This window comes from Pantherophis guttatus, chromosome 3 (genome assembly GCF_059756535.1).
Source record: "Pantherophis guttatus breed Tessera chromosome 3, ASM5975653v1, whole genome shotgun sequence".
Classification (NCBI taxonomy): domain Eukaryota; kingdom Metazoa; phylum Chordata; class Lepidosauria; order Squamata; family Colubridae; genus Pantherophis; species Pantherophis guttatus.
Genome location: NC_142065.1, coordinates 198,863,511 through 198,889,607, shown reverse-complemented (window position 1 = coordinate 198,889,607; position 26,097 = coordinate 198,863,511). Strand labels below are relative to the sequence as shown.

Here is a 26,097-nt window from a genome sequence, read left to right as displayed (position 1 = left end):
GCCACCACAGCTCTTAGCAATTATGCAAGTAATTATGTTGGGAAGAGTTAGTGGAAACTAGGCTGCCAAAGAACACGATGACTGGACACCAACAAAGCTGACACCAGCCAGAGCATAGAAAAACTCAAAGAACTAGTGCAAGATTGGAAGATGTGGAGACACCTCGCCCATAGAGTCATCAAGAGTCTAACTCGACTGAATGGATATCATCATCATCATCATCATCATGACTCTGCAATTACTGCAACAACTCCACAGCATTACCCAGTGCTGCAAAATGCAGTGCAAATCCAAACTAAGGGTGCAAGATAGGTATAATAGCAGAACTTCTTCTGGGTCCCGTTGTCTATGCCAAGAGTGGTGATTTGCAATGGTGAAATAGAATAGAATAGAATAGAATAGAATAGAATAGAATAGAATAGAATAGAATAGAATAGAATTCTTTATTGGCCAAGTGTGATTGGACACACAAGGAATTTGTCTTTGGTGCATATGCTCTCAGTGTACATAAAAGAAAAGATACATTCATCAAGAATCATAAGGTACAACACTTAATGATAGTCATAGGGTAGAAATAAGCAATCAGGAAACAATATCAATATAAATTGTAAGGATACCAGCAACAAAGTTACAGTCATACAGTCAGAACTGGAAGGAGATGGGTGGTGGGAACAATGAGAAGATTAATAGTAGTACAGACTTAGTAAATAGTTTGACAGTGTTGAGGGAATTATTTGTTTAGCAGAGTGACGGCGTTCGGGAAAAAACTGTTCTTGTGTCTAGTTGTTTTGGTGTGCAGTGCTCTACAGCGTCATTTTGAGGGTAGAAGTTGAAACAGTTTATGTCCAGGATGTGAGGGGTCTGTAAATATTTCACAGCCTTCTTTTTGACTCATGCAGTGTACAGGTCCTCAATGGAAGGCAGGTTGGTAGCAATTTTTTTTTCTGCAGTTCTAATTATCCTCTGAAGTCTGTGTCTGTCTTGTCGGGTTGCAGAACCAAACCAGACAGTTATAGAGGTGCAGAAGTCAATATCTCAACATCAAACCTCCATTCCAGATAAAATGACTTTATTGGAAAGCAATAAAATTGAGTTGTGAGGTCTAATTTCTGGCTTTTACGTAGAGAAGGCTTTGTACAACTGCTAGATAAGTAATGGCCACATCACTTCTCAGTACTTTTGAAATAAACCACTTAGTTTAACTGGCAGAATGTTGATACTAAACAGATTTAGGTAGTTACTCAACTGCAGTCAAACATTTATGACATGGCTTTGAAATTTAAATTAGAAATTTCCTGGCGAAGACAAGTCTACCACGTTCCAATTTCAGTTTGGGTCCTTGCCAGAAATCTATCTACTACAGTTGAAACTTCAGCCTTAGTTCTTTCTGGAGCTTCTCTACAGATGAGATGAGGGCCAGCCCCTTAGGTTTCTGTTGTCTTAAGTAGCCACATTAAATGCTGCCCCTCCCTGTAATTTTAGGCTGGCTACTTCTTAGTGATTGTCTCAGCTTCAGCCTCCAGCAACAGTAGATATCTAATCCAGTGTTTCTCAATTTTGGCAATTTTAAGATATGTGGACTTCAATTCCCAGAATTCCCCTGCCAGCAATGCCCATGCATTTTAAAGCATGCTGGCTGTGGAATTCTGGGAGGTGAAGTCCATTCATCTTAAAGCATGCTGGCTGGGGAATTCTGGGAGGTGAACTCCACCCATCTTAAAGTGCATAGCTAAATGTCTATGGGGATTCTCAGTCATCCAGGTCACAGTTGTCACCCATCTTAAATCTGCCAAGGTTCAGAAACACTGATCTAGTCCATCTATGTTGGAACTACATACTGCGGTTCTGGATACAAAATTGTCAATTTGTTGCCTTACATGGAATTAACACAGCAAAGATGACTAAGAATGAAGTACTGGACTCCAGAGCCAGTGGTGGGTTTCAATTTTTTTTACTACCGGTTCTGTGGGTGTGGCTTGGTGGGCGTGGCTTGGTGGGCATGGCAGGGGAAGGATATTGTAAAATCTCCATTCCCACCCCATTCCATGGGAAGGATACTGTAAAATCTCCATTCCCTCCCCAATTCAGGGGAAGGATACTGCAAAATCCCCACTTCCTCCCGATCAGCTGGGACTTGGGAGGCAGAGAATAGATGGGGGCGGGGCCAGTCAGAATTTTTACCACCAGTTCTCCGAACTACTCAAAATTTCTGCTACCGGTTCTCCAGAACTGGTCAGAACCTGTTGAAACCCACCTCTGCTCCAGACATGTCACTAGAAGGCAAAATCGCGAAACTGCATCTCATGTACTTCTTATTATTCTTATTATTATTTATTAAATTTTTATACCGCCCTTCTCCCGAAGGACTCAGGGCGGTGAACAGCCAAGATTAAAATACATACGACATGAAAATTAAAATAATTTAAAACATAATTAAATCAATTTGGCTTCCCCAATTTAAAACCCCTTACCCATAAAATTAATCAATTAAAAATTTTAAGCCAGCCCGGCTTGCTGAAATAGAAAAGTCTTCAGGCCCGACTTCTACCATGTCATGAGGGGGAATTCACTGGAGAAAGCAATTATGTTTGGGAGAGTTAGTGGTAAAAGGAAACCAGGTCTCCAAAGAACACGGTGGCTGGACATCATCAAAGCTGACACCAGCCAGAGCATAGAACGACTCAAAGAACTACCGCAAGATTGGAAGATGTGGAGAGACCTGGCTCATAGATTAGACCGAACGGATAACATCATCATCAACAATTTACAAGCTTAAGATTTTGCATGGTGGCGTACATTTGATCATTTCTGATTCCTTTGCTGAAAGAACATATATCATTCTCCCTTTAAGTTACTCCACGGCTCCAAAACTATGCATACAGTATGACTGGCTGCTTAGCAAATGTTCAAAAATATGACAGGTTCCCCCAAAATATACTTATGACACAGGTCTGAAGTTCTGATGGCTGCCCCTTTCTTGCAGTCATTAATCATATTTTCAATGCTTGACAACCAGCCTGCATTTACAACTGTGTGACCACAATTCACAATTTTTTTTGCTGAAAATTTACTTCTGGATTTTTGGCAAAACATTCCTTAGCAAACAATAGCAAAAGCACTTAGACTTATATACCGCTTCATAGTGCTTTTACAGCCCTCTCTAAGCGGTTTACAGAGTCAGCATATGGCCCCCCAAAATCTGGAACCTTATTTTACCCACCTTGGAAGGATGGAAGGTTGAGTCAACCTTGAGTTACCTAAAAACCATAGCGTTCACTTAACAACTGACACAACCAAAGGTCATAAAATCAGTCTTCAGTCATATGATGACCCACTTTACAACCGTCACAACTTATGACTCTAATTGGCAATCTCCATTATGGTCATAGATTGGGTACTATTTGTATATACAGCATATAATAGTATCAGTGGTGGGATTCAGCCAGTTAGCACCACTTCAGGAGAACCGGTTGTTAACTTTCTGAGCAGTTTGGCAAACTGGTTGTTGGAAGAAATCATTAGGGCAGAGAACTGGTTGTTAAATTACTTGAATCCCACCACTGCATGGTATTCATATATAATGAATTTAAATCATTCACTGTTCTGGTTTAATCTGAATAGGAAAAACTGTGGAGAGCTTAAACTGGTTTATGTCTTGAACATGCTAACTTCCAACCATGTTTTATTTTGTTTTTGTCCAGGCTGATTTGTGCTCATTCAGATGAAATGACATACAGTAGTACCTCAGTTCTCGTCAGTAATGTATTCTGGAAGACGTGCTGAATACTAAAACTGACAGGTACGGAGAAAAACCACATGATTTACCACGTGACTTTCTATTTCAGCCTGAAGAAATAGCAAGTCACAAAGCAGCCAGTATCAGCAAGATTTTCATTCCACATCAACTACCAAGAGAAAGACGAGCGCCGTGACAAGATTTCTGCTTCAAAACACGTTGAGTACTGAATTTGACAAGTTTTGAAGCAGTCAAATACCGAGGTATGACAATACTGGGGTTATACTGAAGGCTGAAGCAAATGTTTCTAATTGCCTTCTAGAAGTCACAATGGAGGAGAAGGAAGGGAAATCTGGAGTGCAGATGTAACGCTAAACTTTGACTTAGTCCTGCATCTCAATGCAACCACTGACTCAACTTGCAGATTAAGCTGTGAGGCATCTATCAGATTTCTGCTTGGAATTCTTTCAAGACGTTTACAAATTAGTGAGAAATCTTTCAGGAAAGAAGGAAACGTCTGGAGGAGAATTTCCAGATGCTGTTTCTTTTTCCCACCATCTTTTCCCCTAGGCAATACTTTTTTATCAGGGAAACTTTTAAGCCAAAAAGCTTTTTTTGCTTGTTTGTTTTAGTTTTTTTTTTAAATGCAAAACAATTGCCGTCATGTACAGAAATTGTAGGATATCTTTGTTACTTTATGCAATTTTAGCGATATGTGCAATGTACATCTGCATGCAAGGTTGTGTGCAAAAGACACATGCGCATACCAATATACCAATATTCTGTATTTGCATGTATGTAATTGCACAGAGCCCCTCTGAGCAAGATGGACGGTTTCTAAATTAAATAACATTAAATAAATAAATAAATAAATAAATAAATTACTGTAACTCCAAAATAACCAAACTCCCATTCCTAGATGCAAAAATTACATTCATATTACATTGTTAGGTTGAATAAGTTACTTTTTAATAGTTGCCTACAACTAAACCAATGACAAATTCCTTGTATGTCCTATCACGCTTGGCCAATAAAGAATTCTATTCTATTCTATTCTATTCTATTCTATTCTATTCTATTCTATTCTATTCTATTCTATTCTATTCTATTCTATTCCATTCCATTCCATTCCATTCCATTCCATTCCAGATTGTCCCTAACATCTGACTGTAATCAAATTAAGCAGGTTACCACTTCTGATTCTGCAACCTTTTTTGTGACAGTTATTAAATGAATGTGGCAGTCATTAAGCAAATCCATTGTTTGCATTGGGTTTTTGTTTTTTTGCCAGAAACTGGAAATAAACACCCTAAATTGCAGTGAGGTGACACTGCATGGGACACTGCAAATACCCGTAAATATTGATCATTTGCTAAGCACCCAAAATCATCACATGACTACAGAGGGAGGGAGGGAGGAACAGCCATCAGAACTTTGAATCAGGGTCATAAGTAGCTCTGGGGAGGTCTGTTGTAACTTTGAACAGTTGCTAAATGACCGGTTGTTGATTAACGACTACTCGTATAGCTGTAGGAGAAGTCATCAGTTTAGAGTCCTTGCATTGCCACAAGAGATTCAAATCCAACCCCTCTTACATCCTGTTGCACCAATTTAGTGCTGACCATTAGTTGACCCAATTCTTCTCCAAGGGTGTCCAAACTTGGCAACTTTAAGACTTGTCGACTTCAGCTCCCAGAATTCCCTAGTCAACATGTCTGGCTGAGAAATTCTGGGAGTTGAAGTCCACAAGTCTTAAAGTTGCCACATTTGGAGATCCCTGTTCTTGTGTATAGGATGTAATAATAAACCTTCTGTGCTTAATGAAGGATCTTGATTCTTTGCGCCTGACAATAGCCTTATCTTCAGTACGTACTTGGTTGGCTGAGAGACCAAAGCATCCTGATGCAGTCCATAACAGTGGTAGGCATTAAACGTTCCAGGTTCCATAGATACTCCTTCCACAGCTGCAAACTCTTTCTCAACCAAGCCAAACATCTCCATCATTTTAAATCCTAGAAACCAAAACAGAGAAGTATGTGTGTCATCTCTACTTCTTCATCGGAATGGGAAGTTAAATATGAGTTATGTAATGAAGAGCTTAGCAACTCAGGCACTGCAAATTCTTACCATCTGACAATTACTTGATAATTGCACAACTAAGAAAATATGACCTTATGCTTTCAATTTCCATTGTACAGGAAGTAGAAGAAGCTAATTAAGGAAAGACAGTATAGGTAGTCCTAGACTTACGACCATTTGTTTAGTGACCATTCAAAGTTACAATGGCACCGAAAAAAATGACTTATGACCGTTTTTCACACTTACAACCATTGTGGTATCCCTATCATGATCAAAATCCAAACATTTGCATTTATGATGGTTGCAGAATCCCAGGGTTCACGTTAATTTTGTTTAAATGCTTCTTCTTCCTTTCAACATTGGCCTCCAAATATAATTTCTTCACCCCAATTATGGTGCAGTGAAGGCGCCATGTAGAATGTAATATTATCAAGTTATTGTTAATTATTTATATTGGATATAGCCACTCCAATGGACTCTGGGTGGCTTACAAAATCCAAAAGCAGTAAAACGGTTAAAAGCATACAACACACACCGGGGCAGAACAACTAACACAATAACAAAAACCACTCCAAGATCTCATAAATAACCCAGAATATTAGACAAATCCCTCTCCATAGCTAAGCTGTAGCTATTGCAAGGAGATACACTATTTAAATATTACATTATTTATTCATTGCTTTAAAATGTAGGTAAAGGTTCCCCTTGCATATACGTGCTAGTTGTTCCCAACTCTAGGGGGCAGTGCTCATCTCCGTTTCAAAGCCGAAGAGCCAGCCCTGTCCAAAGACGTCTCCGTGGTCATGTGGCCGGCATGATTAAACTCCAAAGGCCCATGGAACATTGTTATCTTCCCACCAAAGGTGGTCCCTATTTTTCTACTTGCATTTTTTACCTGCTTTCGAACTGCAAGGTTGGCAGAAATGAAAAATATACTTGTTTAATAAAAACATACCTGCTAAACTATTGCCCTCTTTATACACCAATGGACAAGCTGAAAAAAGCAAGAAAACAAATTATCTCTGAGAAGAAATAGTCATAATCCCAAGTGTATTATATATTTTTATGAAAAACTGCATCAACCGCAAGAAATTAAAACATGTCAAAGCTTCAGAAGGTGGCCTGTAAACACAGCATTTTTTTTTAAGTGTCAATATTTTATCAAGCCTTTCCTTTTGCCAAGTTTCTTTGCACCGTAGTATTTCCTATAAACTTTAGATATGTTTTGGGGCTATTGATTCTTCACCTTATTGAAGTAAATACAGCAATGTTGTCTGTGTTGTGATCAATGGAATTTCTCCATCTATTTTGAAAATCCAGTCTGGAAAGCTTTACAAACAAAGTCATCACCACTCTGTGGCTGCAGTTTGAGGGGAAGCAGATGTTTTGAAAACTAGCAGACACGTCTTTCTTTTGTGCAGCTGAGACAGGCAAGCAATCACTGCATTGTTACTCCCTTTGGCATTCAATAGCTCGCGATGACACTGCTATATAAATTGTAGCCATTAGAGGTAGTCCTCTTCTTACGACTGTAATGGAGCCCAAAATTTCCATTGTAAGTTGTGAAGGTCATAAGTCGAGACATGTGACCAAACTTGATTTTATGGCTTTTTTTGTGGCAGCCATTAAGTGAATGCTGATCGCTAACTGAACATGGCAATCATTAAGCGAGTGAATGCAGGTTGAGCATTTCAGTATTCCTTTGGGTGTTTTTGCTGGAAACTGACTAAAAAAGGTTGGAAACCAGGAAAATATGTCGTAAATCGTGGTCATGCGACCGCAGAATGCTGCAAATGGCCATAAAGATAATCCAGTTGCCAAGGGCCCCAAATGAATCCATCTGACCACAGGTGTTTGTACAGTCATCAGAAGTCTGGATCTGGATTGTAAGTAGCTTTTGGGCAGTCCTTCATAATTTCAAACAGTTTCTAAGTGACTGGTCGTTAATCAAAGACTATCTATATTATATTGGGTGCTTTATTACTGCAATGTATGGTAGAAACACAAACCACTGAAGTAAAAACAAGGATAGAGAAAGCATTCTTCAAAATGAAAAAGGTCCTCTGCAGTCATGACATAAGCCTAAGATTGAAAATCAGGCCTGTCAGATGCTACATCTTTTCTATCCTGCTCTACGGAGTGGAGAGTTGGTCTCTGACACAAAGCCACTTGAGGAGACTAGAAGCATTTGAAATGTGGATTTACAGGTGGCTGTTATGTATAAATTGGGTTGAAAAATCAGAAATCAGGAGGTAATAAGCCGCCTGGGAAAGCCAAGGGAAATCATCAAAACCATTAAAAAGCAAAAGTTAAAATATTTTGGACATGTGATGCGACACCCAGAAAATTACAGCATACTTCACTTAATCCTCCAAGGGAAGATTGAAGGCAAACGAGGTCCAGACAGAAGAACAACAGCATGGCTTCAAAATCTAAAGGACTGGTTTGGACAAAACTCACTTTTTCGTGCAGCTATTGATAAAAATAGGATCGCCAACATGATTGCCAACGTTAATATTAAATACGTACATACTGTACCTATACTAAAATGAATCAGGATGCCTGTCAAGTTTCCGAAAGATGCCCTAATTAAGTTGACAATGCCTTCTTTACATTTGCTTTTTTCTAAAATTGCTCAGTTTTTAAAATTATTCTCTTTTTTACTTGCAAATTGACCGTCATCATTGTCAAACAGACATATTCCAGCCAATTCTGTCCTTCTAAGTTTTTTTTTAAAAAGACATTCTCTATGGGTTTCATCTTACCTTAGATAAAAGTATTCTATCCAACTTGGCGAAGTAGTTTTTACATGATGGGACCAGTTTCTTTCTTTCTATACATTATATGTTCTTAATTAACTTAATTATAGTAATACATTTGAAATTGTTATTAGTTATTTTGAGCACCATCCAAATTGTCTATATAAATACAACATACACTTCTATAATGCTACCATCAAGTGCACACTTATCTGGGAGAAAACATTAAACTTAATGGGTCCTACTTCTAAGTACACATGAAGAGAAACAGGATGTGCACCATCATTCTGAAGATCAAATTAGCAAAATGCATTTTTTTTAAAAAAAAAATTGTGGCAATAGGCAGGAAGAAGTAAAGAAACAACTGCTAACTTGCAGAGGCTGTTTCACAGACAAAAGTGATCAGCTCATCTTCAATCTTTTTGAAGGCATCAAAGTCATCTACAAAGAACACATGTCTGTCGCTCGGCTTGCTGCCAATGTTAACCAGTTCTGCATAATCAGCATCTGCAACTCCAATGGCAAATATACTGAATCCTGGGGAAGGAAGAAAACATTCCCGGGATCAATCAATTGGTAAATATATAAATAAAAGTTGAATATATATTTTATTAATCTATTTGAGGCTTCCTCTGTTGTGGCCCACCAGCAGCCAGCAGAGCTGGCAGCAGATTCAGACAGTGAGGAGGTTGGGGAGGAAAGTGGGCCAGTCCTGGAGTCTGGGGAAGGCTCAGACGATGGCTCTAAGTCGGAGGCAGAGAGAGGGCCAAGGCCATCTGGTAGTTCTTTGCTGTCTCCGGAGTCTCCGGAGTCTGACATCAGCGAGGCAGAAGAACAGCGTGAGCATGTTCCCAGTGTGCGCATGCGCAGAGCTGCCAGGAGACAGGAACAATTAAGGAAACAGGGTCGACTTGGGAGTTAGGCTTGGAGATGATTGGCCCCTCCCATAAGACATAAAAGAGAAGTGAATAGGACGTGAGCTTTTGCAGGAAGCAATTAGTTCATCTGGCTGGTTCAAGATTTGAAAATTCTGTTTGTGACTCTGTGCCAGGTTTGGCCTTGCCCTGTGTCTGGAAATTAGCTCCTTGGCAGCGTTCCATGTGAGATAGGTGGGTGTTGATAACCTTCCTCTGAAAGACTATTTATCAAGCCTTGCAGACTGTAAATGAAAGTAATTTACAGCCGTATGAGTTATTTATTTATTTATTTAATTTATTTATTTTATGCAATTTATATGCCACCCTATCTCCGAGGACTCAGGGCGGCTCACAACGGTAAAATGCATAGTTCCATTAAAATTAAAGAATTAAAGAGGTTTGCGGGACTAAGATTGTGCTTTATACTTTCTAAGGAAATCTAGGTCAGAACATCCTCAGCCCATCTCTTCCAAATGTCCTAGACTGGATAATTCCTCTAAGACATGGGTGTCCAATCTTGGCAACTTTAAGACTTGTGGACTTCAACTCTCAGAATTCCCCAGCCAGGCTGGAAATTCTAGGAGGTGAAGTCCACAAGTTTTAAAGTTGCCAACACTGGACACCCCTGATCTAAGAGAATGGTGGGTATTTATAGTTCAATACATACAGAGGGCAGATGGAGGAAGATTGCTCTAGCTACTTCTTGAGCCAAACCTAGTTTTCTCCAAGGGCCAGAACAGGTCATAAATAACCTCCTTGCTCTTATCAACACCATCTGTTTATTCTTTCTGCATATTCAGAAAAGGATTGGTTTTGGCATCCTATTCCCTTTGGCTGGCCAAGTTTATTTTAGGAACAGAAATGACCCATGTCTGAGTCAAATGGATAAAGAAGCATATTTCCCTTATTTCTCTCAAAAATACATGATCTAACACTAACATTTGCCCTGCCAGCATATCACTATTGTAAGATGGAGCATTTTAGGAGTGAAATTACAGGAGTTATACCTCCAACTAAACTTGGGTCCACCAGGTTGAAGGAGGCGATTGTAAACACTAATTTGGAAGCTGATTCTGTGGAAGGTTTGCTTCTGAGGAACATGCCATATATGTGTTTGTGGCATCTAAGTGTCCAGTTAGCTAACAGATATGCAAAGAATTGGAGATCATATATACTACACCATTATTTGCTCAATCATGATTTATTGAATAAACTATAACTGGATAAGTTCACAAAATACATTAACAGAGTCATCTATTTATTTACCATAGAAGGCCAGGCACATTTGTATCAAACGGATGACATTGTGAAGGTTTCCTAAGAAAATGAATTCTTACCATCTAGTTGCATCTCTCTGGAAACTTGGTTCACGTCATCTTGAGATCGTCCATCTGTGATCACTACTAAAACTTTTGGGATTCCCTTCCTGGTCCCAGACTCCAAAGTAAATAAGATCTGTTGTGCGTGTTTAATTGCTCTGCCTGGGAAGGAAGGAAGGAAGGAAGGAAGGAAGGAAGGAAGGAAGGAAGGAAGGAAGGAAGGAAGGAAGGAAGGAAGGAAGGAAGGAAGGAAGGAAGGAAAAAATATCATGTAACGTTAAACTACTATTGTTTGTCTAAGAAAAGTTTTAATGAACTCAACTTTGTAAACTCTACCTCTTCTCTTCCGGCAATTCAACCTACCTGTTTTGGTATTTCCCCCTTTGTAGGCTATATGCTGAATGGCATCTAGTAGAGTTTCTTTGCTTCTGTAGGCATTCAATTTAAATTCTGTCCTCGTATCATCACTAAACTGGGCAATTGCCACCTGAATAAGAAAGATACCTTTCTTATGTACACAATTTAGCAAAAGGAGTTTTGCTCTTTTTTAATCCCAGTCTGTGAATCAGTTATGGGAAAGAGCATGAAGCAGAAAGGTCATTTCAGAAAAAGATGGCTGGTTATCAAACTAAAGAAAGTGTGAAATTTTTCTCCCTTTCTCAAAATATTAGAGTCATGCAAAGAAACTAATTGGTTGGAGATTTAGAACAGACAAAAGGGTACCTTTTCAACTAAATCAGGGGTCTCCAAATGTGGCAACTTTAACATTCGTGGACTTCAACTCCCAGAATTCTCATGGCTAGCTGAGGAATTCTGGGAGTTGAAGTTCACAAGTATTAATTGTCAAGTTTGGAACCCCTGATCTAGATCATGATTAACTTGGATGAAAAAAATACAGTTTAAAAACTATGAGCAAAGAGTCTTTGTGTTGGAATAGAAATGTGGAAAATAAACGTTTTTTCAGATTTATTATTTCAGTTCATTCGGTGTGACTATATTTTGATACAATTGAAAACATTTCACGCTAACTTTAAAATGTTCATATTCACAATGAATCGTCTCTCTTGCTCACCTGAGTTCCATCGGGACCAATCTTGTCAAGAGCACCAACAGTGCTATATAGAAAGCCAATTATTTTGTTGAAATTTGCATCTCCAATACTCCAAGATCCATCCACCAAAAATACCAGGTCGGCCTTTGCAGCTTTGCAAACTACAAAAATACACAAAGTACTTTGAAATTAAAAAAAAGAAACTCTGATTCAATGTGGCAGAAACATGTTCACATACACAAATAGTTTCCCTTATTTTGACAAACGTTTATTCTTCGTAATAGACAACAAGCTACTCTTTACTTTTGTACATTTCTCCACAAATTTCCCAGTTCTAGTAAGCATTCTATCAAGGTATACAAATTAATTTACGTACTTTAATTTCATGTCTTATTTGCAATTTTTGATTTAGTTTTCCTAATCAAATACAACTACTTTGGTCTTTAATAGTCGCTTAGTGGTGAGACGGATAACATGTACAATAAATAATAAAAATTTAATGTACAGATCCAGTTATCTTTTCATCCTACAGTCTAACATTGCAAATCATTCAGCTTCTCAGCCAATAACATAGCAATGTTTCCATAGAAAAGTAATGCATATTCATGTTCAAACAAACACTAATATCTAATATTCAAATATCACGCAAACATCCATTCTACATTTATGCATAAAGACTTTGAATAACCGAGGGAGCAATGCCAAATCATTTGTTAAACATTTTATTGCAATGATGGTGAACCTTTTTTCCGTCACGTGCCAAAAGTGGGGGGAGCGTGGGGGAGTCACGCGTGCGCGTGGCCACACCGATAATTCAATGTGCCACGCCCCCCACGCATGCATGTGCAACCCCCGTGCATGCATGCGCGAGCCCCCCCCCTGTGCTCCCCCCGCTTTTGGCTCACAATGGCATGGTGGGCCCGGTAGGCCTGTTTTTCGCCCTCTCCAGGCTCCAGAGCCTTTCTAGGAGCCTGGTGAGAGCAAAAAATGGGCCTTCCCCAACCTCCCGGAGGCCCTCCGGAGACTGGAAACAGCCTGTTTCCCGACTTCTGGTGGGCCCAAAAGGCCTGAAAATCAGCTTGCGTGCACTAGAACTGAACTATGGCAACGCTTACGTGCCCACCGATATGGCTCCACATGCCATCTGTGGCACGCGTGCCATAGGTTCGCCATCACTGTTTTATTGATTCTCAAAGATGCTTTACTTCCCTGATACAACACTCTAAGTGACTCATCAGGCTTTTAGCTCCAGACTTGCTAGGAATTTTTCATAATTCACTCCAACTCACTTCATCATTCATTATCTCAAAATCAACAAGCATGAAATACAACTTCTTCCTTATATTCATGTTTCTTAATGACGTGCTAACTGCAAAAATTTGGCTTGAAACCATCAATTAATCGTATGTGCCATATTTAGAGCTCTTTGTCACTCTTGTGTCCCACACTAGTTTTTCTCACTCTTTCATCATGAACTACCAAGAGAATTGTGCTTTTTGATCACTTCTTTTTCACATTTACTTTTAAATGCTCCTATGTTTAAACTACATATTTAAAACAAAGATCATCTTCAAGCAAAACAGATACTGTACCATTCTAATTCAGTCTTGGGCCCCAAATGATATAACCAGTTTTTCTGTACTTCCTTGCCCACCCATTTTTTTATGCTAAGAAGAGGTTGGCTTGCAAGCCAACATAATGTTATCCTCATCCCAATAACCAGAGTTACATGTAGCACACTAATATACAGGTAGTCCTCAGCTTACAACCATTCATTTAGTGACCATTTGAAGTTATGATAGGGCTGAAAAATGTTATCGCGTGACCATTGCAGTTATCCCTGAAGTCACCTAATCTCAATTTGGGTGTTTGGCAATTGGCTTGTATTTATAAATTTTGCAGCATCCTGGGGTTACCTGTGACATTCCTAGCTGGCTTCTGACAACAAAAGTCTCTGGAGGAAGCCATATTTGTTAAATGACCAGGGTGATTTGCTTAACAGCAAAAACAGTTATAAAATTGGGCACGGTTCATTAACCGCATTGCTTAGAGATCAAGTTCTGGTTCCAATTGTGGTCAAAATTCAAGGACAACCATATTATAGTTAAATAACCTTTCTTTAAAAAAATCTTAGTATTGTCTTTACATAAAGATTACCTTCCTTTGCTGGAGGAATCGTAGGCTGTGGAGTGGTGGTTGGAGGAGTTGGTGGTGGCTCAGTTGGGTATGGCACTGAAAATGGATAAAAGAAAAGTTAGAAAGAATTATATAGCGATGGTAGTTGATATACTGTATGCACCTTACTGAGATGTTTGGAGAGTAAGAATAAAGTAAAAAAACATTGTCCTAAGCACAGCTACCAAGATCCCACTTATAGAGATCTGAAGACCTTCTTCAAATTCAAAATCTGGTCATCCCTAGGAACTGGAGCTAGTATTTAGTCTACTGATCGATCAGAGGCAGAAAATTAAGTTCCTACTAATGATACCCGGCCTATCCATAGCATTTGCTAATCACAAGTGCTAATCTTCAATGTTTGAACAAGAATCTGAAATGTGACTCCCCAAAATTCCAACTAGTATAGGTATCAATTTCACTTCATGAAGCTCCTAATTCCAGCTATAGTCTCTGATGTTATGTATATCAAAAGAAACTATAGCAAAAAAATCAGAAAATTAGATAGGAAGATGGAATCTCTGTTTACTTCTGACAACTAATACATGAACTATACTCAAATCAACATTATATACAAAATGATCCACTTACGTGTTGCCTCTATTATACTGATGGCAGGTCCTTCTAATTCCTGAATTTGTGAATAAACGCTGATATTATATTTTGTGTCAGGAAAAAGTTGAAAGAAGCAATGCCTAGATGCCCCCCAACCTAAAAGTTCTTCTTCTATTGCCCCATCTGAAAGTAGAGAGAGAACATTAAATGATCAGGATTTTATTGTTGTTTTCTAGCACACATAGCACAATAAAGAACAATACCCTAAACACAAGTATATTTTGAACTGTGATTTCCCACAGGAAGGAGGACTATGTATATGGACATGAATGGTTCTTGTTTCTGATATTTCTTCATTATAATGTATCTAATCAACTAATGTCAGCCTTTCAGTATATCAGATCAAAAAACAGAATCTTGCAAGGCTGAGTACGCTTTTCTCTCTTTATTCTCATATTCCAGTGAATCAGAGAGAAGTCAGCCTGAATCTCTTCCAAACAATATCTGGTTTTCCAGGACTTAAGGAATGCTTCATCCCTCTTTGCTTGTACAATGGCTCTTTCCTTCAAGGTTATGTCCCTGATGCTTTGGGAAGCATGTTTGGAATTTTAAGAGTAAACTGTGGGCGTGTAAAATGGTGGCTGTGGTGGCTTGCTCATTTTACAAAATGGCTGCTATGATAGGCATGGAAATCAAATAGTCTTATAAACCACCTAGCATTGGTCATTGCCATTTTTATGTTTGAAAAACACCAACTCCTCACATATTCACTTTTAATTAAAAGAAGAAGGGCTCTTTTTTAACAAGACTACTAAGCTCCAAAGGAGATGACTTCAGGTACATTTGTGTCTCAATACCATGATGGAGATGTCAGACTACGGCCATAATGAAGACCTCAGATTGCTACCAGAATACTTAGTCTTTTAAGAGGGCAGTTTCAACAGTTCAGAGCTTTTGACTACATAACTCTTGCTTTTCAGATAAGGGGAGACCCTTACCTGAATGTCTTCTCATGTCAAATAGGGAGTGTTTTGCTGGTTTCAGGTGTGGCTCAGTGTTAATAAAGACAGAGTCGAAGTATTTGTCTCAATAAGCTTTATGTGTTTATTCAGCTGAATAAAGATGGAGCCCCTCATAGCAAGAGGGAACCCTGAACACACTTTGACACTCATATTTATATGTTTGCTATATTGTCCACTTCTCCACCCCAGAAAGATGCACACACCCCACCCAAACAAGCTGGCACACTCTACATAAGATAAAGAAGTACGGAAATAGCCATCCACCTCCCTTGGAGGTCCTCCAAGAATATCAGTTGTCACCTCAGGGACATTCCTGAGAAACGTTCCTGAGGAACTTTTCATGACCTTGAAGGCTACAGAGGCAATGGTGACATCGGCACATATGCTCCCTCAAGATTGTCAATAGAAACATTTGATTCCTGATCAACAGGAGCACCTTAATACTTGAGCAACATATGCATGATATATTAACTTACCATTAAGAGATTCTATTACAATTCTGTAAGCAGTCGCGTGTCTGTGGGGCTGCCATTGGGCACATAAACTCGTCATTCGGGTTTGATAAGCTCCTAAATTTGTCACACCCAAATACACTGCAAAAAAAAAAAAATACAAATACAATATTATTCATGCTTTTTATCAATTCCATCAGACAGGAAAAAGGCATATTTTGTCACGATTTGGATATCAGAGGAACCATAGTTCTTGCTTAGTGGAATTTCTCTTATAAGCAAGAGGTGAACTTTTAATGTTATGCCAAAATCTGCCTTGCAGATTCTGACACGTTTTCCATTTCTGGAGTGAAAGAAGGTTTTGTTCTTCTGTCGCATTGCATCGATGATGCGTTAAGCATAGCTGATAGTTGGAGATAGTAGTGGAGTTTCATATTACAGATCTTGCCATCATTCCAAAGACTCCCTTGCTGTCCACATCACCCGGTTTGAAAGAATCTGCAGCAGAAATGTCCTCATTTCTAAATTGTGAGAAATGCTGTGGACTGCTAGAGACAGGGCTGCAGAGAAGAACCCCCCACACCAGGGGTGAAATATAAAATTTGTTATTACCGGTTCTGTGGGCGTGGTTTGGTGGGGGGGGTAATGTGACTGGGTGGGCGTTGCCAACTTTTATTTTTTTAACTTTTCAAAGCATTTTTTTTACCACTTCTTCGGCCAAGAGGTTGAAGAAAAAAATGCTTTGAAAAGCCTCTGACGATCCCAGCTGAGCCGTGCGATCATCAGAGGCTTTTTTTTTTTTAAAAAAAGCATTTTTTCGTGGGAAGAGGTTGTAGAAAAAATGCTTTTAAAAGTTAAAAAAAAAGCCTCTGATGATCCTGCGGCTCAGCTGGGCATGGGGTGGGGGGGCAGGTATTTTTGTTACCGGTTCTCCGAACCATCTGCCACCATCGCTACCGGATCGGGCGATCCGGTCCGAACCGGGAGCATTTCACCCCTGCCCCACACCTCTTGGTCATCTGGTCACCCAAACATCAGACTCAAGCTATGAGAATTTCATGAACGTTTTATTTTCCTCTGAAATACATGAGAAGAACATGCTCTCTTTCATCAGCCGGCAGAAGAAATTTTCATTTATACTCCGAGAATGGGAAACAGAAGGAGAGGTGACAAGGGGAGGGATTGAGGCATAATATCTGAAGTCCTTCAAAGATTTTGGAGAAAGGAACCCCAGAATCATACTTTAGTCTCATTACTCTTCTCTTTATAGGTTGTGGACTCCTCACTGATCACAATTTAGACATTTGTGTTTACACAACGCGCTTAACCAGGAAAGTTAGGAAAAGGGGTTAACATTTACCAGGTTTCAAATATCCATAATGGTACAAGTTTTCAAAACTATTCCAAAGAATGGAACTGACCACTTCTTAGTAATCAAAAAGAGGTGTATTAAAATGGACCTGATTTTTAAAAGGTGACCTTTCACTTTCTGTTCCAAATGAAAAATATTCAACAGAGACCCTCGCTCTTTGTGTCATACCCAGATTATAACTCCTTACTAAAACAAAGGCTAAAGTAATCAGTGAAATATGATCCATGGACAAAAAGATTCTAAAAAACCCCAAGGTTCTTACATGTCTTGGCAACACCTGTTAAGGCTTCACTAAATCCAGTCGTGTAAGAAGCAAATACTTTAACATTATACTCTGTTCCACTAAGCAAATTCAAGATAAGGATAGTGTTGACATCATCACCCACAAAGGTTTCAAGTGCTGGTCCAGAAACTGAAAGAAACAAGAGAGGAATTTGATGAACATGGTTCCCTCCCCCCATAACACTGCATTTGGGTTAAAGCAGTGGTGAAATCCATTTTTTTTACTGCCGGTTCTGTGGGTGTGGCTTGGTGGGCATGGTGTGGCTTGGTGGGCGTGGCTTGGTGGGCGTGGCAGGGGAAAGATACTGCAAAATCCCCATTCCCTCCCCACTCCTGGGGGAAGGATATTGCAAAATCTCCATTCCCACCCAACTCTGGGGCCAGACAGAGTTGGTATTTGCCGGTTCTCCAAACTACTCAAAATTTCCGCTACCAGTTCTCCAGAACCTGCTGGATTTCACCCCTGGGTTAAAGATGCTGGGAAGTTCCATTATTACTTTCTAATCCACAAAAGTGATCCTTAATTTGAAATCAAGAATAACTAGCAAGAGGCAAATCAAGAATAACTAGCAATAATGACACAATAAATAAATTTGATATATAAATATGATCTATTATGTATTTATTTATTTATTTGTTTAATATTTATTGTATTTTTATCCCACTTTTTTTGCTTTATAAATAATTCAAGGCAGTGAATTTACACAATCCACCTTCCTCCTCCTATTTTCCCACAACAACCACCCTGTGAAGTGGGTGGGGCTGAGAGAAAATGACTGGCCCAAGTTCATCCAGCTGGCTTCCATGCCCAAGGCAGGACTAGAACTCACAGTCTCCTGGTGATTGGTCCAAAGTCACTCAGCCAGTTTTCATGTTTAAGGCAGGACTCGAACTCACAGTCTCCTGGTTTCTAGGCCAGCATTTAACCATTACAGCAAACTGGCCCTTTCATGTTTATTCAGAGATCATTTGTTTGTTTTACACGCTCTAATCTCTGAATTTCAGGAAAACAAAGAGAAACAATTCTTAAATATTTCTTTGTTTAGGAGAGCTGTAAAAAGCTGACTCTTCTCCCAAGCTTTTGCTGAGGGTGAGGGAGATCCTTTGTTTCATCATGCTTGCGAGTTTTATGTTTCATTTATTTCATTGTAATTTCTTGGATTGTTGTGGGTTGCCAGAATCATGGAATATTGGGCAGCGTACAAGCTTAATAAATTATTATTTCCCCTTTCAATTGTTTTTTCCACACCCTCAAAAATCCAGCAGTTTTTTTTCCCGTTACAAAAAGAAAATGTATCTTGTTATCTTATCTGTGTAGAGAAGAATAATTTGGTGAGAATTAGGAAGGAACATTATTTACACAAAGTATAACTTAGGTACATAACATATAAATCAGTGATGGCTAACCTTGTTTTTGCCGCGTGCTGAAAGCACGCATGCGCGTGCACCCATAATGCAATGCACGTGCGAGCCCCGTGAGTCCCGCCCCCAGTGCATGTGCACGCAATCCCCCATGTGTGCCCCACCCCCTGCACATGCACGCATGACCCCCAGTGCTCCCCGCCCCATGTCTGCATGCACGATCCCTCACGGTCCCCCCACCCCCTGTGCATGTGTGCATGACCCCTGAACATGCGTGCGTGACCCCCATCCCCCACCCATGCGACCCACCCATGTGTGCCCCATCCCCCATGCATGCACGCACGTCTCTCGCATGTGCCCCCTCGCACATGAGCAGCAGAGACCCGAAAACCTGCTGGCTGGTGGGAGGCCCACACATGTGTGGTGGAGTTGAGCTGGGGAGATGGCCCATGTGGCCACAGAGAGGGCTCTGCGTGCCACCTGTAGCACATGTGCCATAGGTTCGCCATCACAGGTATAAGTAAAGCAGACAGGCAAATATTTCAAGCACTCACTATTCACAGGTTTATATACAATCCTATACCCCATTGTGGGGGATCGAGGCGCATCCCAGCTAATCCTTAATCGGTTGTACCATTCATCAGAGACTTTCAGATTTTGTGGAGGAGAAAGAGGCACTAAGGGGGGGAAAAAGCACATTCTAAGTTATATTTTTTTCTCAAAACATCCCTGAGAAACAGCTTAATTAAATACAAGCAGTTGCCTATATTTGAGCCTTCACAACTTTGTACTCACAAGTTTTTCCCGGAGCTGACAAACTGACTCCTTCTCCATCAGCATAGATTGGGGTGACCATAATTTTGTATTCAGTGTCTGAGAGCAAAGGCTGAAGAAGTAAATTGTTTTGTCTCACGGGGACTGTAACCTGGATGGAAGAAACATTAAAAACAAATATGACAACTGTATCGTATGATGTCTTTCAGGCTTGACTATAATAAAAAAGAAAAAAACATGCAGAGAACACAAAGCAACTTTGTGTTCAGGCATACATCTGTGTATTTTGTTATATATGAGTTTTTCGGAACTTGATATTGTCAAAGTTTCTTGCAAACATAAAATCCAGAAGCACACACAGAATAACTGATTCAGCTGGATTCATTAACTTCTTTATATACATAATAACAGATGAAATAAATTTTACAATGCCAATAGTTGATTCTTCAATGTGGTAGAAGTTATAGGCAGAACTCAAGGCAGGAGAGAACAGTTAGTTTTATTTCAGCACTGCATGCACGGACTGCTTAGTTTCAGTTTCAATTCTCTGCACAGACTCAGAAGCTGCAGACTAAGACATGCCCTGGCACCAGTCTGCCTCAGCTCCCATTGGCTGATTTAGTTGCTATGCTATTCATTGGCTGACCTTGTTACCATGTCTCTGCCAGTTTATGAATAATCTAACAGATATGCCATAACTTCCAAATGCGCGCTCACATTTTAGGTTCTGGGCGAACCGGTTGTTACAGTATGTGAGGCCAACCTCTGGTCTGCAATACTGCATTCTAACCTTTGTGCTACCATGGCTCTTAGTATAAAAATCATTCATATAAAATCATTCTCTCTCATAGCATACACAAATGGCTCTTGTACAAAGAAACTCATAACCATGCATCCACAAAATGTTCCCCTTCCTTTGACCAACCAAAACACAACATGGAAGAATAACTAGAAAGGATGTATAGAAAGGAAAGTAGAAGAAGTAGTTATACAGGAAGAGAAGGAAAGAGAAAGTCAGAAAGCTGGATGGTGAAAAGGAAAGCAAAAAAGACAACAGGGAAGGGAAGTAAAACTAGAGAAATCCTCTTTAGCTATTACAAAATGGGAGAAAATTCACTGAGAAAAGTAACTACTCTAAAGAAATGTCTAACTTTCAAAGGCTTTGAGCAGAGATATTAACAAATATTTTGCATATCCATCCCACTCCATTTATTTCCATAAGTTTCTTATCTTCTGAGCAGTGAATATAACACATCCCTCCCCCATTTACAAGTAATTATGTTGAGAGAAAAACAGACAGTAATGAAAGTACGCTATGAAATTAACTTGATATTCAGAGAAGGAGAGAAAAAATTACTTTATGCAATGACTTCCTAGGTCCTTTATTTATTGAACATACTTCCAAGAGATTTGACTTGACTTTAACCTGTCTCCTATACCCCCAAAATCCAAAGATTTGAAACAGCCACCAAGAAAATTCAACTTTTCTTGTTGGCATCAAATAATGGTGGTGGAGTTGAGAAAAAGGCCTCTCTCCCAGATTGTAAAACTGGGCAGGTTCTGGTGAGACAATGCTTCTTTCAAATAGTTGTAAGAGGGCTACGCATGTGTAACCTTTTTGAATTGTGTCCAAAAAATAAGTGAGGGACCAGTGAAGCTGCTGTAAGACAGAACCAGGCGGGCTGAGAAGATTGAATCAACAGCTTGGCCAGAATTCAAAATCATTTTATGGTCCATAGTATCTGTAAATCTTTCAGTCCTTGTTCCCCATTGTAATTTCCTTCCAGCTTTCTCATGCCCAGCTGCCTGAAATGCTTTCATCTATTTATTTCATGTCTCCATCAGAGAGATTCTCAAGGTGGATAGCAACCATTTGCGAAGTATTAAATCAACAGATGAAAGCAGACTGTACTCTTGATTCATAATGATTTCTCTTCTAACCCACTAACATTTTTTCTATCCTCGCTGTCCCTATTTCAAAACAAGTCCCTCTTTTTTTTCAGATGTCTTCTTAAAGCCATGGGGTTTGGATTTAACCCATTAAATCCTCACCCCTAAACAACCCAGAATTAGTAGGCATAATGTTATGCAATCACATTCATTACTGGCAAACTTGGTCACGATGGGGTTGCAAACTGGGAATTCTGGGAGTTGAAGTCCACTCATCGTCAAGCGGACTGCAAGTGCAAGATTTTTCATTTGGAGAACCATGAAGCAAATTGGGTCAGGTCTATGATGGGTGGCACAGTAAGTGTTAACTCACCATGTTCTCCATGTGAATGGAGAATCCCACACCACCTGCTTGCAAGAAGGAAAAGGGGGTTGTTGAACTTTGTGTCCAGTAAATGGCACAAGATACCACCCCATCGTCCATTTGGAATCTAGCAGAAGAAAAGTCCTCCTCAACTTTTCATATCGACCCTTTGATATTTGCCAAAGCAACATGTCCCCACCTTCTTTATTACAAATAGTCCTCAACTTACTGCACAATCATTTAACAGATTTAACAGATTAACAGAGTTGGAAGGGACTTCGTAGGCCATCTAGTCCAACCCCCCACCCAAGCAGACCCTACACTATTTCTGACTGATGGCAGTTCAGTCTCTTATTGAAAGCTTCCAGTGATGAAGCTCCTGCAACTTCTGAAGGCAACTTCTGTTCCATCGGTTGATTGTTCTCACTGTCAGAAAATTTCTCCTTATTTCCAGGTTGAATCTCTCCTTGATCAGTTTCCATCCATTATATCTTGTCTGGCCTTCAGGTGCTTTGGAAAAGCACCTGAAGGTTGACCCCCTCCTCTCTGTGGCAGCCCCTCAAATACTGGAACACTGCTATCATGTCTCCCCTGGTCCTCCTCTTCACTAGACTAGCCATGCCCAGTTCCTGCAACCGTTCATCCTATGTTTTAGTCTCCAATCCCCTAATCACCTTGGTTGCTCTTCTCTGCACTCTTTCTAGAGTCTTTCTATAGTGTGGTGACCAAAACTGGATGCAGTATTCTAGGTCTTACTAAGGCTTTATAGAGTGGTATTAGTAGCTCACTTGATTGATCCCTTTGTTAATGCAAGTTAGGATTTGTTTAGCAACTGTTTGAAAGGTATTGAAAAAGTGACTTCCAACTGGTTCTCCCACCTATGACCATTGCAGCATCTCCACAGCCACATGATCAGACTTTGAGAACTTGGCAACTAGCATGTATTTGCGGTGGTTGCAGCATCCCAAGGTCATGTGCTTCTCATTTGTGACCTTCCAAGCTAGCTTTTCATTTTATTTATTTATTTATTTATTTATTTATTTATTTATTTATTTATTTATTTATTTATTTATTTATTTATTCATTCATTCATTCATTCATTCATTCATTCATTCATTCATTCATTCAATCATTCAATCATTCAATCATTTTCATTAAGCATGTATTTTATGACAGATACAAGTATAAACATAATTATAAATACATGAAAAGGATATGAATAAAAGAAAACATTAGGACAGGGATGGTAGGCACGCTGGTGCGCTTATGCACGCCCCTTAAAGACCTCTTAGGAATGGGGTGAGGTCAACAGTAGACAGTCTAAGGTTAAAGTTTTGGGGATTTGGGGAAGAAACCACAGAGTCAGGTAGTGCATTCAAGGCACTGACAACTCTGTTACTGAAGTCGTATTTTCTGCAGTCTAGTTTGGATCAGTTTACCATGAGTTTGTATCTGTTGTGTGCTCTTGTATTGTTTTGGTTGAAGCTGAAGTATTCATTGGCTGCTAGGACTTTGTAGCAGATGATTTTATGTACTATGCTTAGGTCAGATTGAAGATGGCAAAGTTCTAAATTGTCTAAGCCCAAAATTTCGAGTCTGGTGGCATAAGGTATTTTGTTGCGAGCAGAGGAGTGGAGGACTCTTCTTGTGAAATATCTCTGGACTTGTTCAATTGTATTAATGTCTGATATGCAGTGCGGGTTCCAGACAGATGAGCTGTATTCAAGAATTGGTCTGATAAAAGTTTTGTATGCCCTAGTTTGCAGTTCAATATTACCGGAAAAGAAGCTACGCAAGATTAGATTAACAACTTTTAATACCTTTTTAGCAATGCTGTTACAGTGAGCTCTGGCACTTAGACCATTTAAGATGAGTACAAGCAATTTGCTTGTACAAATTTGCTTCCTACAAGCAAAGTCAACGGGGGAAGCCAGATTCAGTTAGTGACTGCTAAATTCACTTACCAACTGCAGTAATTTGCTCAATCACCATGGCAAAAAAGGTTGACAAATCAGGTGTGGTTCACTTAACAACCACCTAATTTAGCAACAAAAACTCTGATCCCAATTATGGTTGTAAATTGAGGACTAACTATAGATTCCTATTGATTTTAAATTGTAAGCCCAAGGACCTAGTTAGTTTTTGGCTTATGGAATTGCAAAATGCATTGGATATTGGTGGCATATATCTTTTTATATAGATAAGTAAACGATACTAGCAAACTGAGGCTTACATTATGCAGATAATTGATACTTATCAAGGGGAGAATGTTCCCTTTGATTCCAAGTTATGAATAATTCTTTAAAAGTCCAAGCTGAGCTTTCAAACCAATGATCTGTCAGGCCATCATCCTTACCGTTTCCTCCCCATGACCACCGTCAGCCTTCATATATGTCACCCTGAACTGGGAAACGCTGAGGTCCGTAATGTCCCACTTGACTTTCAAACTTGAGGTAGTTTCATCTTCGACCATGAGATTTTTTATTCCTGTCCGAAAGACTACAAGAACGACAAACAGCTTTAAATCTTTTGAAGCATCCAGTCTGGATATCATTTCTTCCCCAGTTAACTATTTTACAGCAAATTATAAAACACAATCATTCTAAGAATACAAAAATGTTGCATCTTTGCTCAGAGTACAAGTAAAGGTTTTCCCTGTCCAGTTGTGTCCAACTGTAGAGGGTGGTACTCAGTGGTGGGTTCCGGCCGGTTCGGGCCAATATGATGTCACCGAACCTGCCCCCGCGTTATTCTTACCTTTTATTTGGCCCCACCCCTAATCTATTCGCTGCCTCCCGAGTCCTAGCTGATTGGCTAGGAAAAAAACTGTTTAAACTCTTGCCGCGGGGCTTCAAAGGGCCACCCTATAGCTGATCAGTATTAAAAGGCAGTATGGTGTAGACCAGTGCACTCCAAAAACAAATGGATAGACCGGTGCCTCCAAAAACAAATGAGTAGACCGGTGCCTCCAAAAACAAATGGGTAGACCGGTACAGCTCTGCAAGCAGTTAAAAGCTTGGTAGACCAGTATCTCTGCTAAATCCTAAAGAATTATCACATGACCATCAAACTACGCCCACATAATCAACCACGCCCATAGAACCAGTAGTAAAAAAATTTAGAACCCACCCCTGGTGGTGCTCATGCCTGTTTCTTAGCCAAGGGAGCCAGCATTGTCCAAAGACTGTTCCATGGTCATGTGGCCAGCATGACTATATGTCAAGGCACACAGAACACTGTTACTTTCCCACCGAAATGGTAGCAATAGCAATAGCACTTAGACTTATATACTGCTTCACAGTGCTTTACAGCCCTCTCTAAGTGATTTTACAGAGTCAGCATATTGCCCCCAACAATCTGGGTCCTCATTTTACCGACCTTGGAAAGATGGAAGGCTGAGTCAATCTTGAGCCTGGTGAGATTTGAACTGCTAAACTTCAGGGAGTCGGCAGTCAGCAGAAGTAGCTTGCAGTACTGCATTCTAATCATTGCACCACAACAGCTCTTAAGTGGTATCTATTTATTTACTCGCATTTGCATGCTTTCAAACTGTTAGGTGGGCAGGAGCTGGGCAAGGAACAGGAGCTCACCCCATTGCATGGCGCTTGGTCTTAAACCAAGACTGGCAGCTTTCCAGCTGACGAACCCTGCATCTTTAACAACTGAGTCATCGTAACCCCTTGCTCTGAGTAATGTCAACTAATCACCTCTTGACTTACATATGTGTTCATTTTTAAAAATATATTTTGTACCTGCTGTTGTAGGCTCAGGAGTAGTAGTAATTTCTGTGGTAATGGTAGTTACTTCAGTAGTCAGTATTTCAACTGGGGGGAAATAAGCAACAGACAAGCATGTTTTCAGACAAAATTTCATACTTACAATAGCTACTATATATTTCTTGTATAGGTTTATCTATATGGTACTCTGATGCAGAACATTGCGACTGGAGAAGATAAAATCAGGTTGAACCGAAATTAAAACAACATCT

At 39.8% G+C, this 26,097-nt stretch overlaps 1 protein-coding gene across 2 annotated transcripts in view; it reads right to left on the bottom strand.

Annotated features, from left to right (window-relative positions):
* COL14A1 (collagen type XIV alpha 1 chain) overlaps positions 1-26,097 on the bottom strand; it is a 151,470-nt gene that overhangs the window by 56,811 nt on the left and 68,562 nt on the right. For both annotated transcript variants that reach the window (XM_034422237.2, XM_034422236.2), the window contains exons 18-31: positions 25,862-25,933; positions 24,466-24,608; positions 19,877-20,006; positions 19,636-19,758; positions 17,700-17,849; positions 16,090-16,206; positions 14,628-14,774; positions 14,019-14,093; positions 11,883-12,022; positions 11,174-11,297; positions 10,829-10,972; positions 8,947-9,111; positions 6,771-6,809; positions 5,610-5,748 (exon numbers count right to left, since the gene is read on the bottom strand). In XM_034422237.2, coding sequence (XP_034278128.2) covers positions 5,610-5,748; positions 6,771-6,809; positions 8,947-9,111; positions 10,829-10,972; positions 11,174-11,297; positions 11,883-12,022; positions 14,019-14,093; positions 14,628-14,774; positions 16,090-16,206; positions 17,700-17,849; positions 19,636-19,758; positions 19,877-20,006; positions 24,466-24,608; positions 25,862-25,933 — 1,708 coding nt within the window. The remainder of the gene's footprint in view (positions 1-5,609; positions 5,749-6,770; positions 6,810-8,946; positions 9,112-10,828; positions 10,973-11,173; positions 11,298-11,882; positions 12,023-14,018; positions 14,094-14,627; positions 14,775-16,089; positions 16,207-17,699; positions 17,850-19,635; positions 19,759-19,876; positions 20,007-24,465; positions 24,609-25,861; positions 25,934-26,097) is intronic.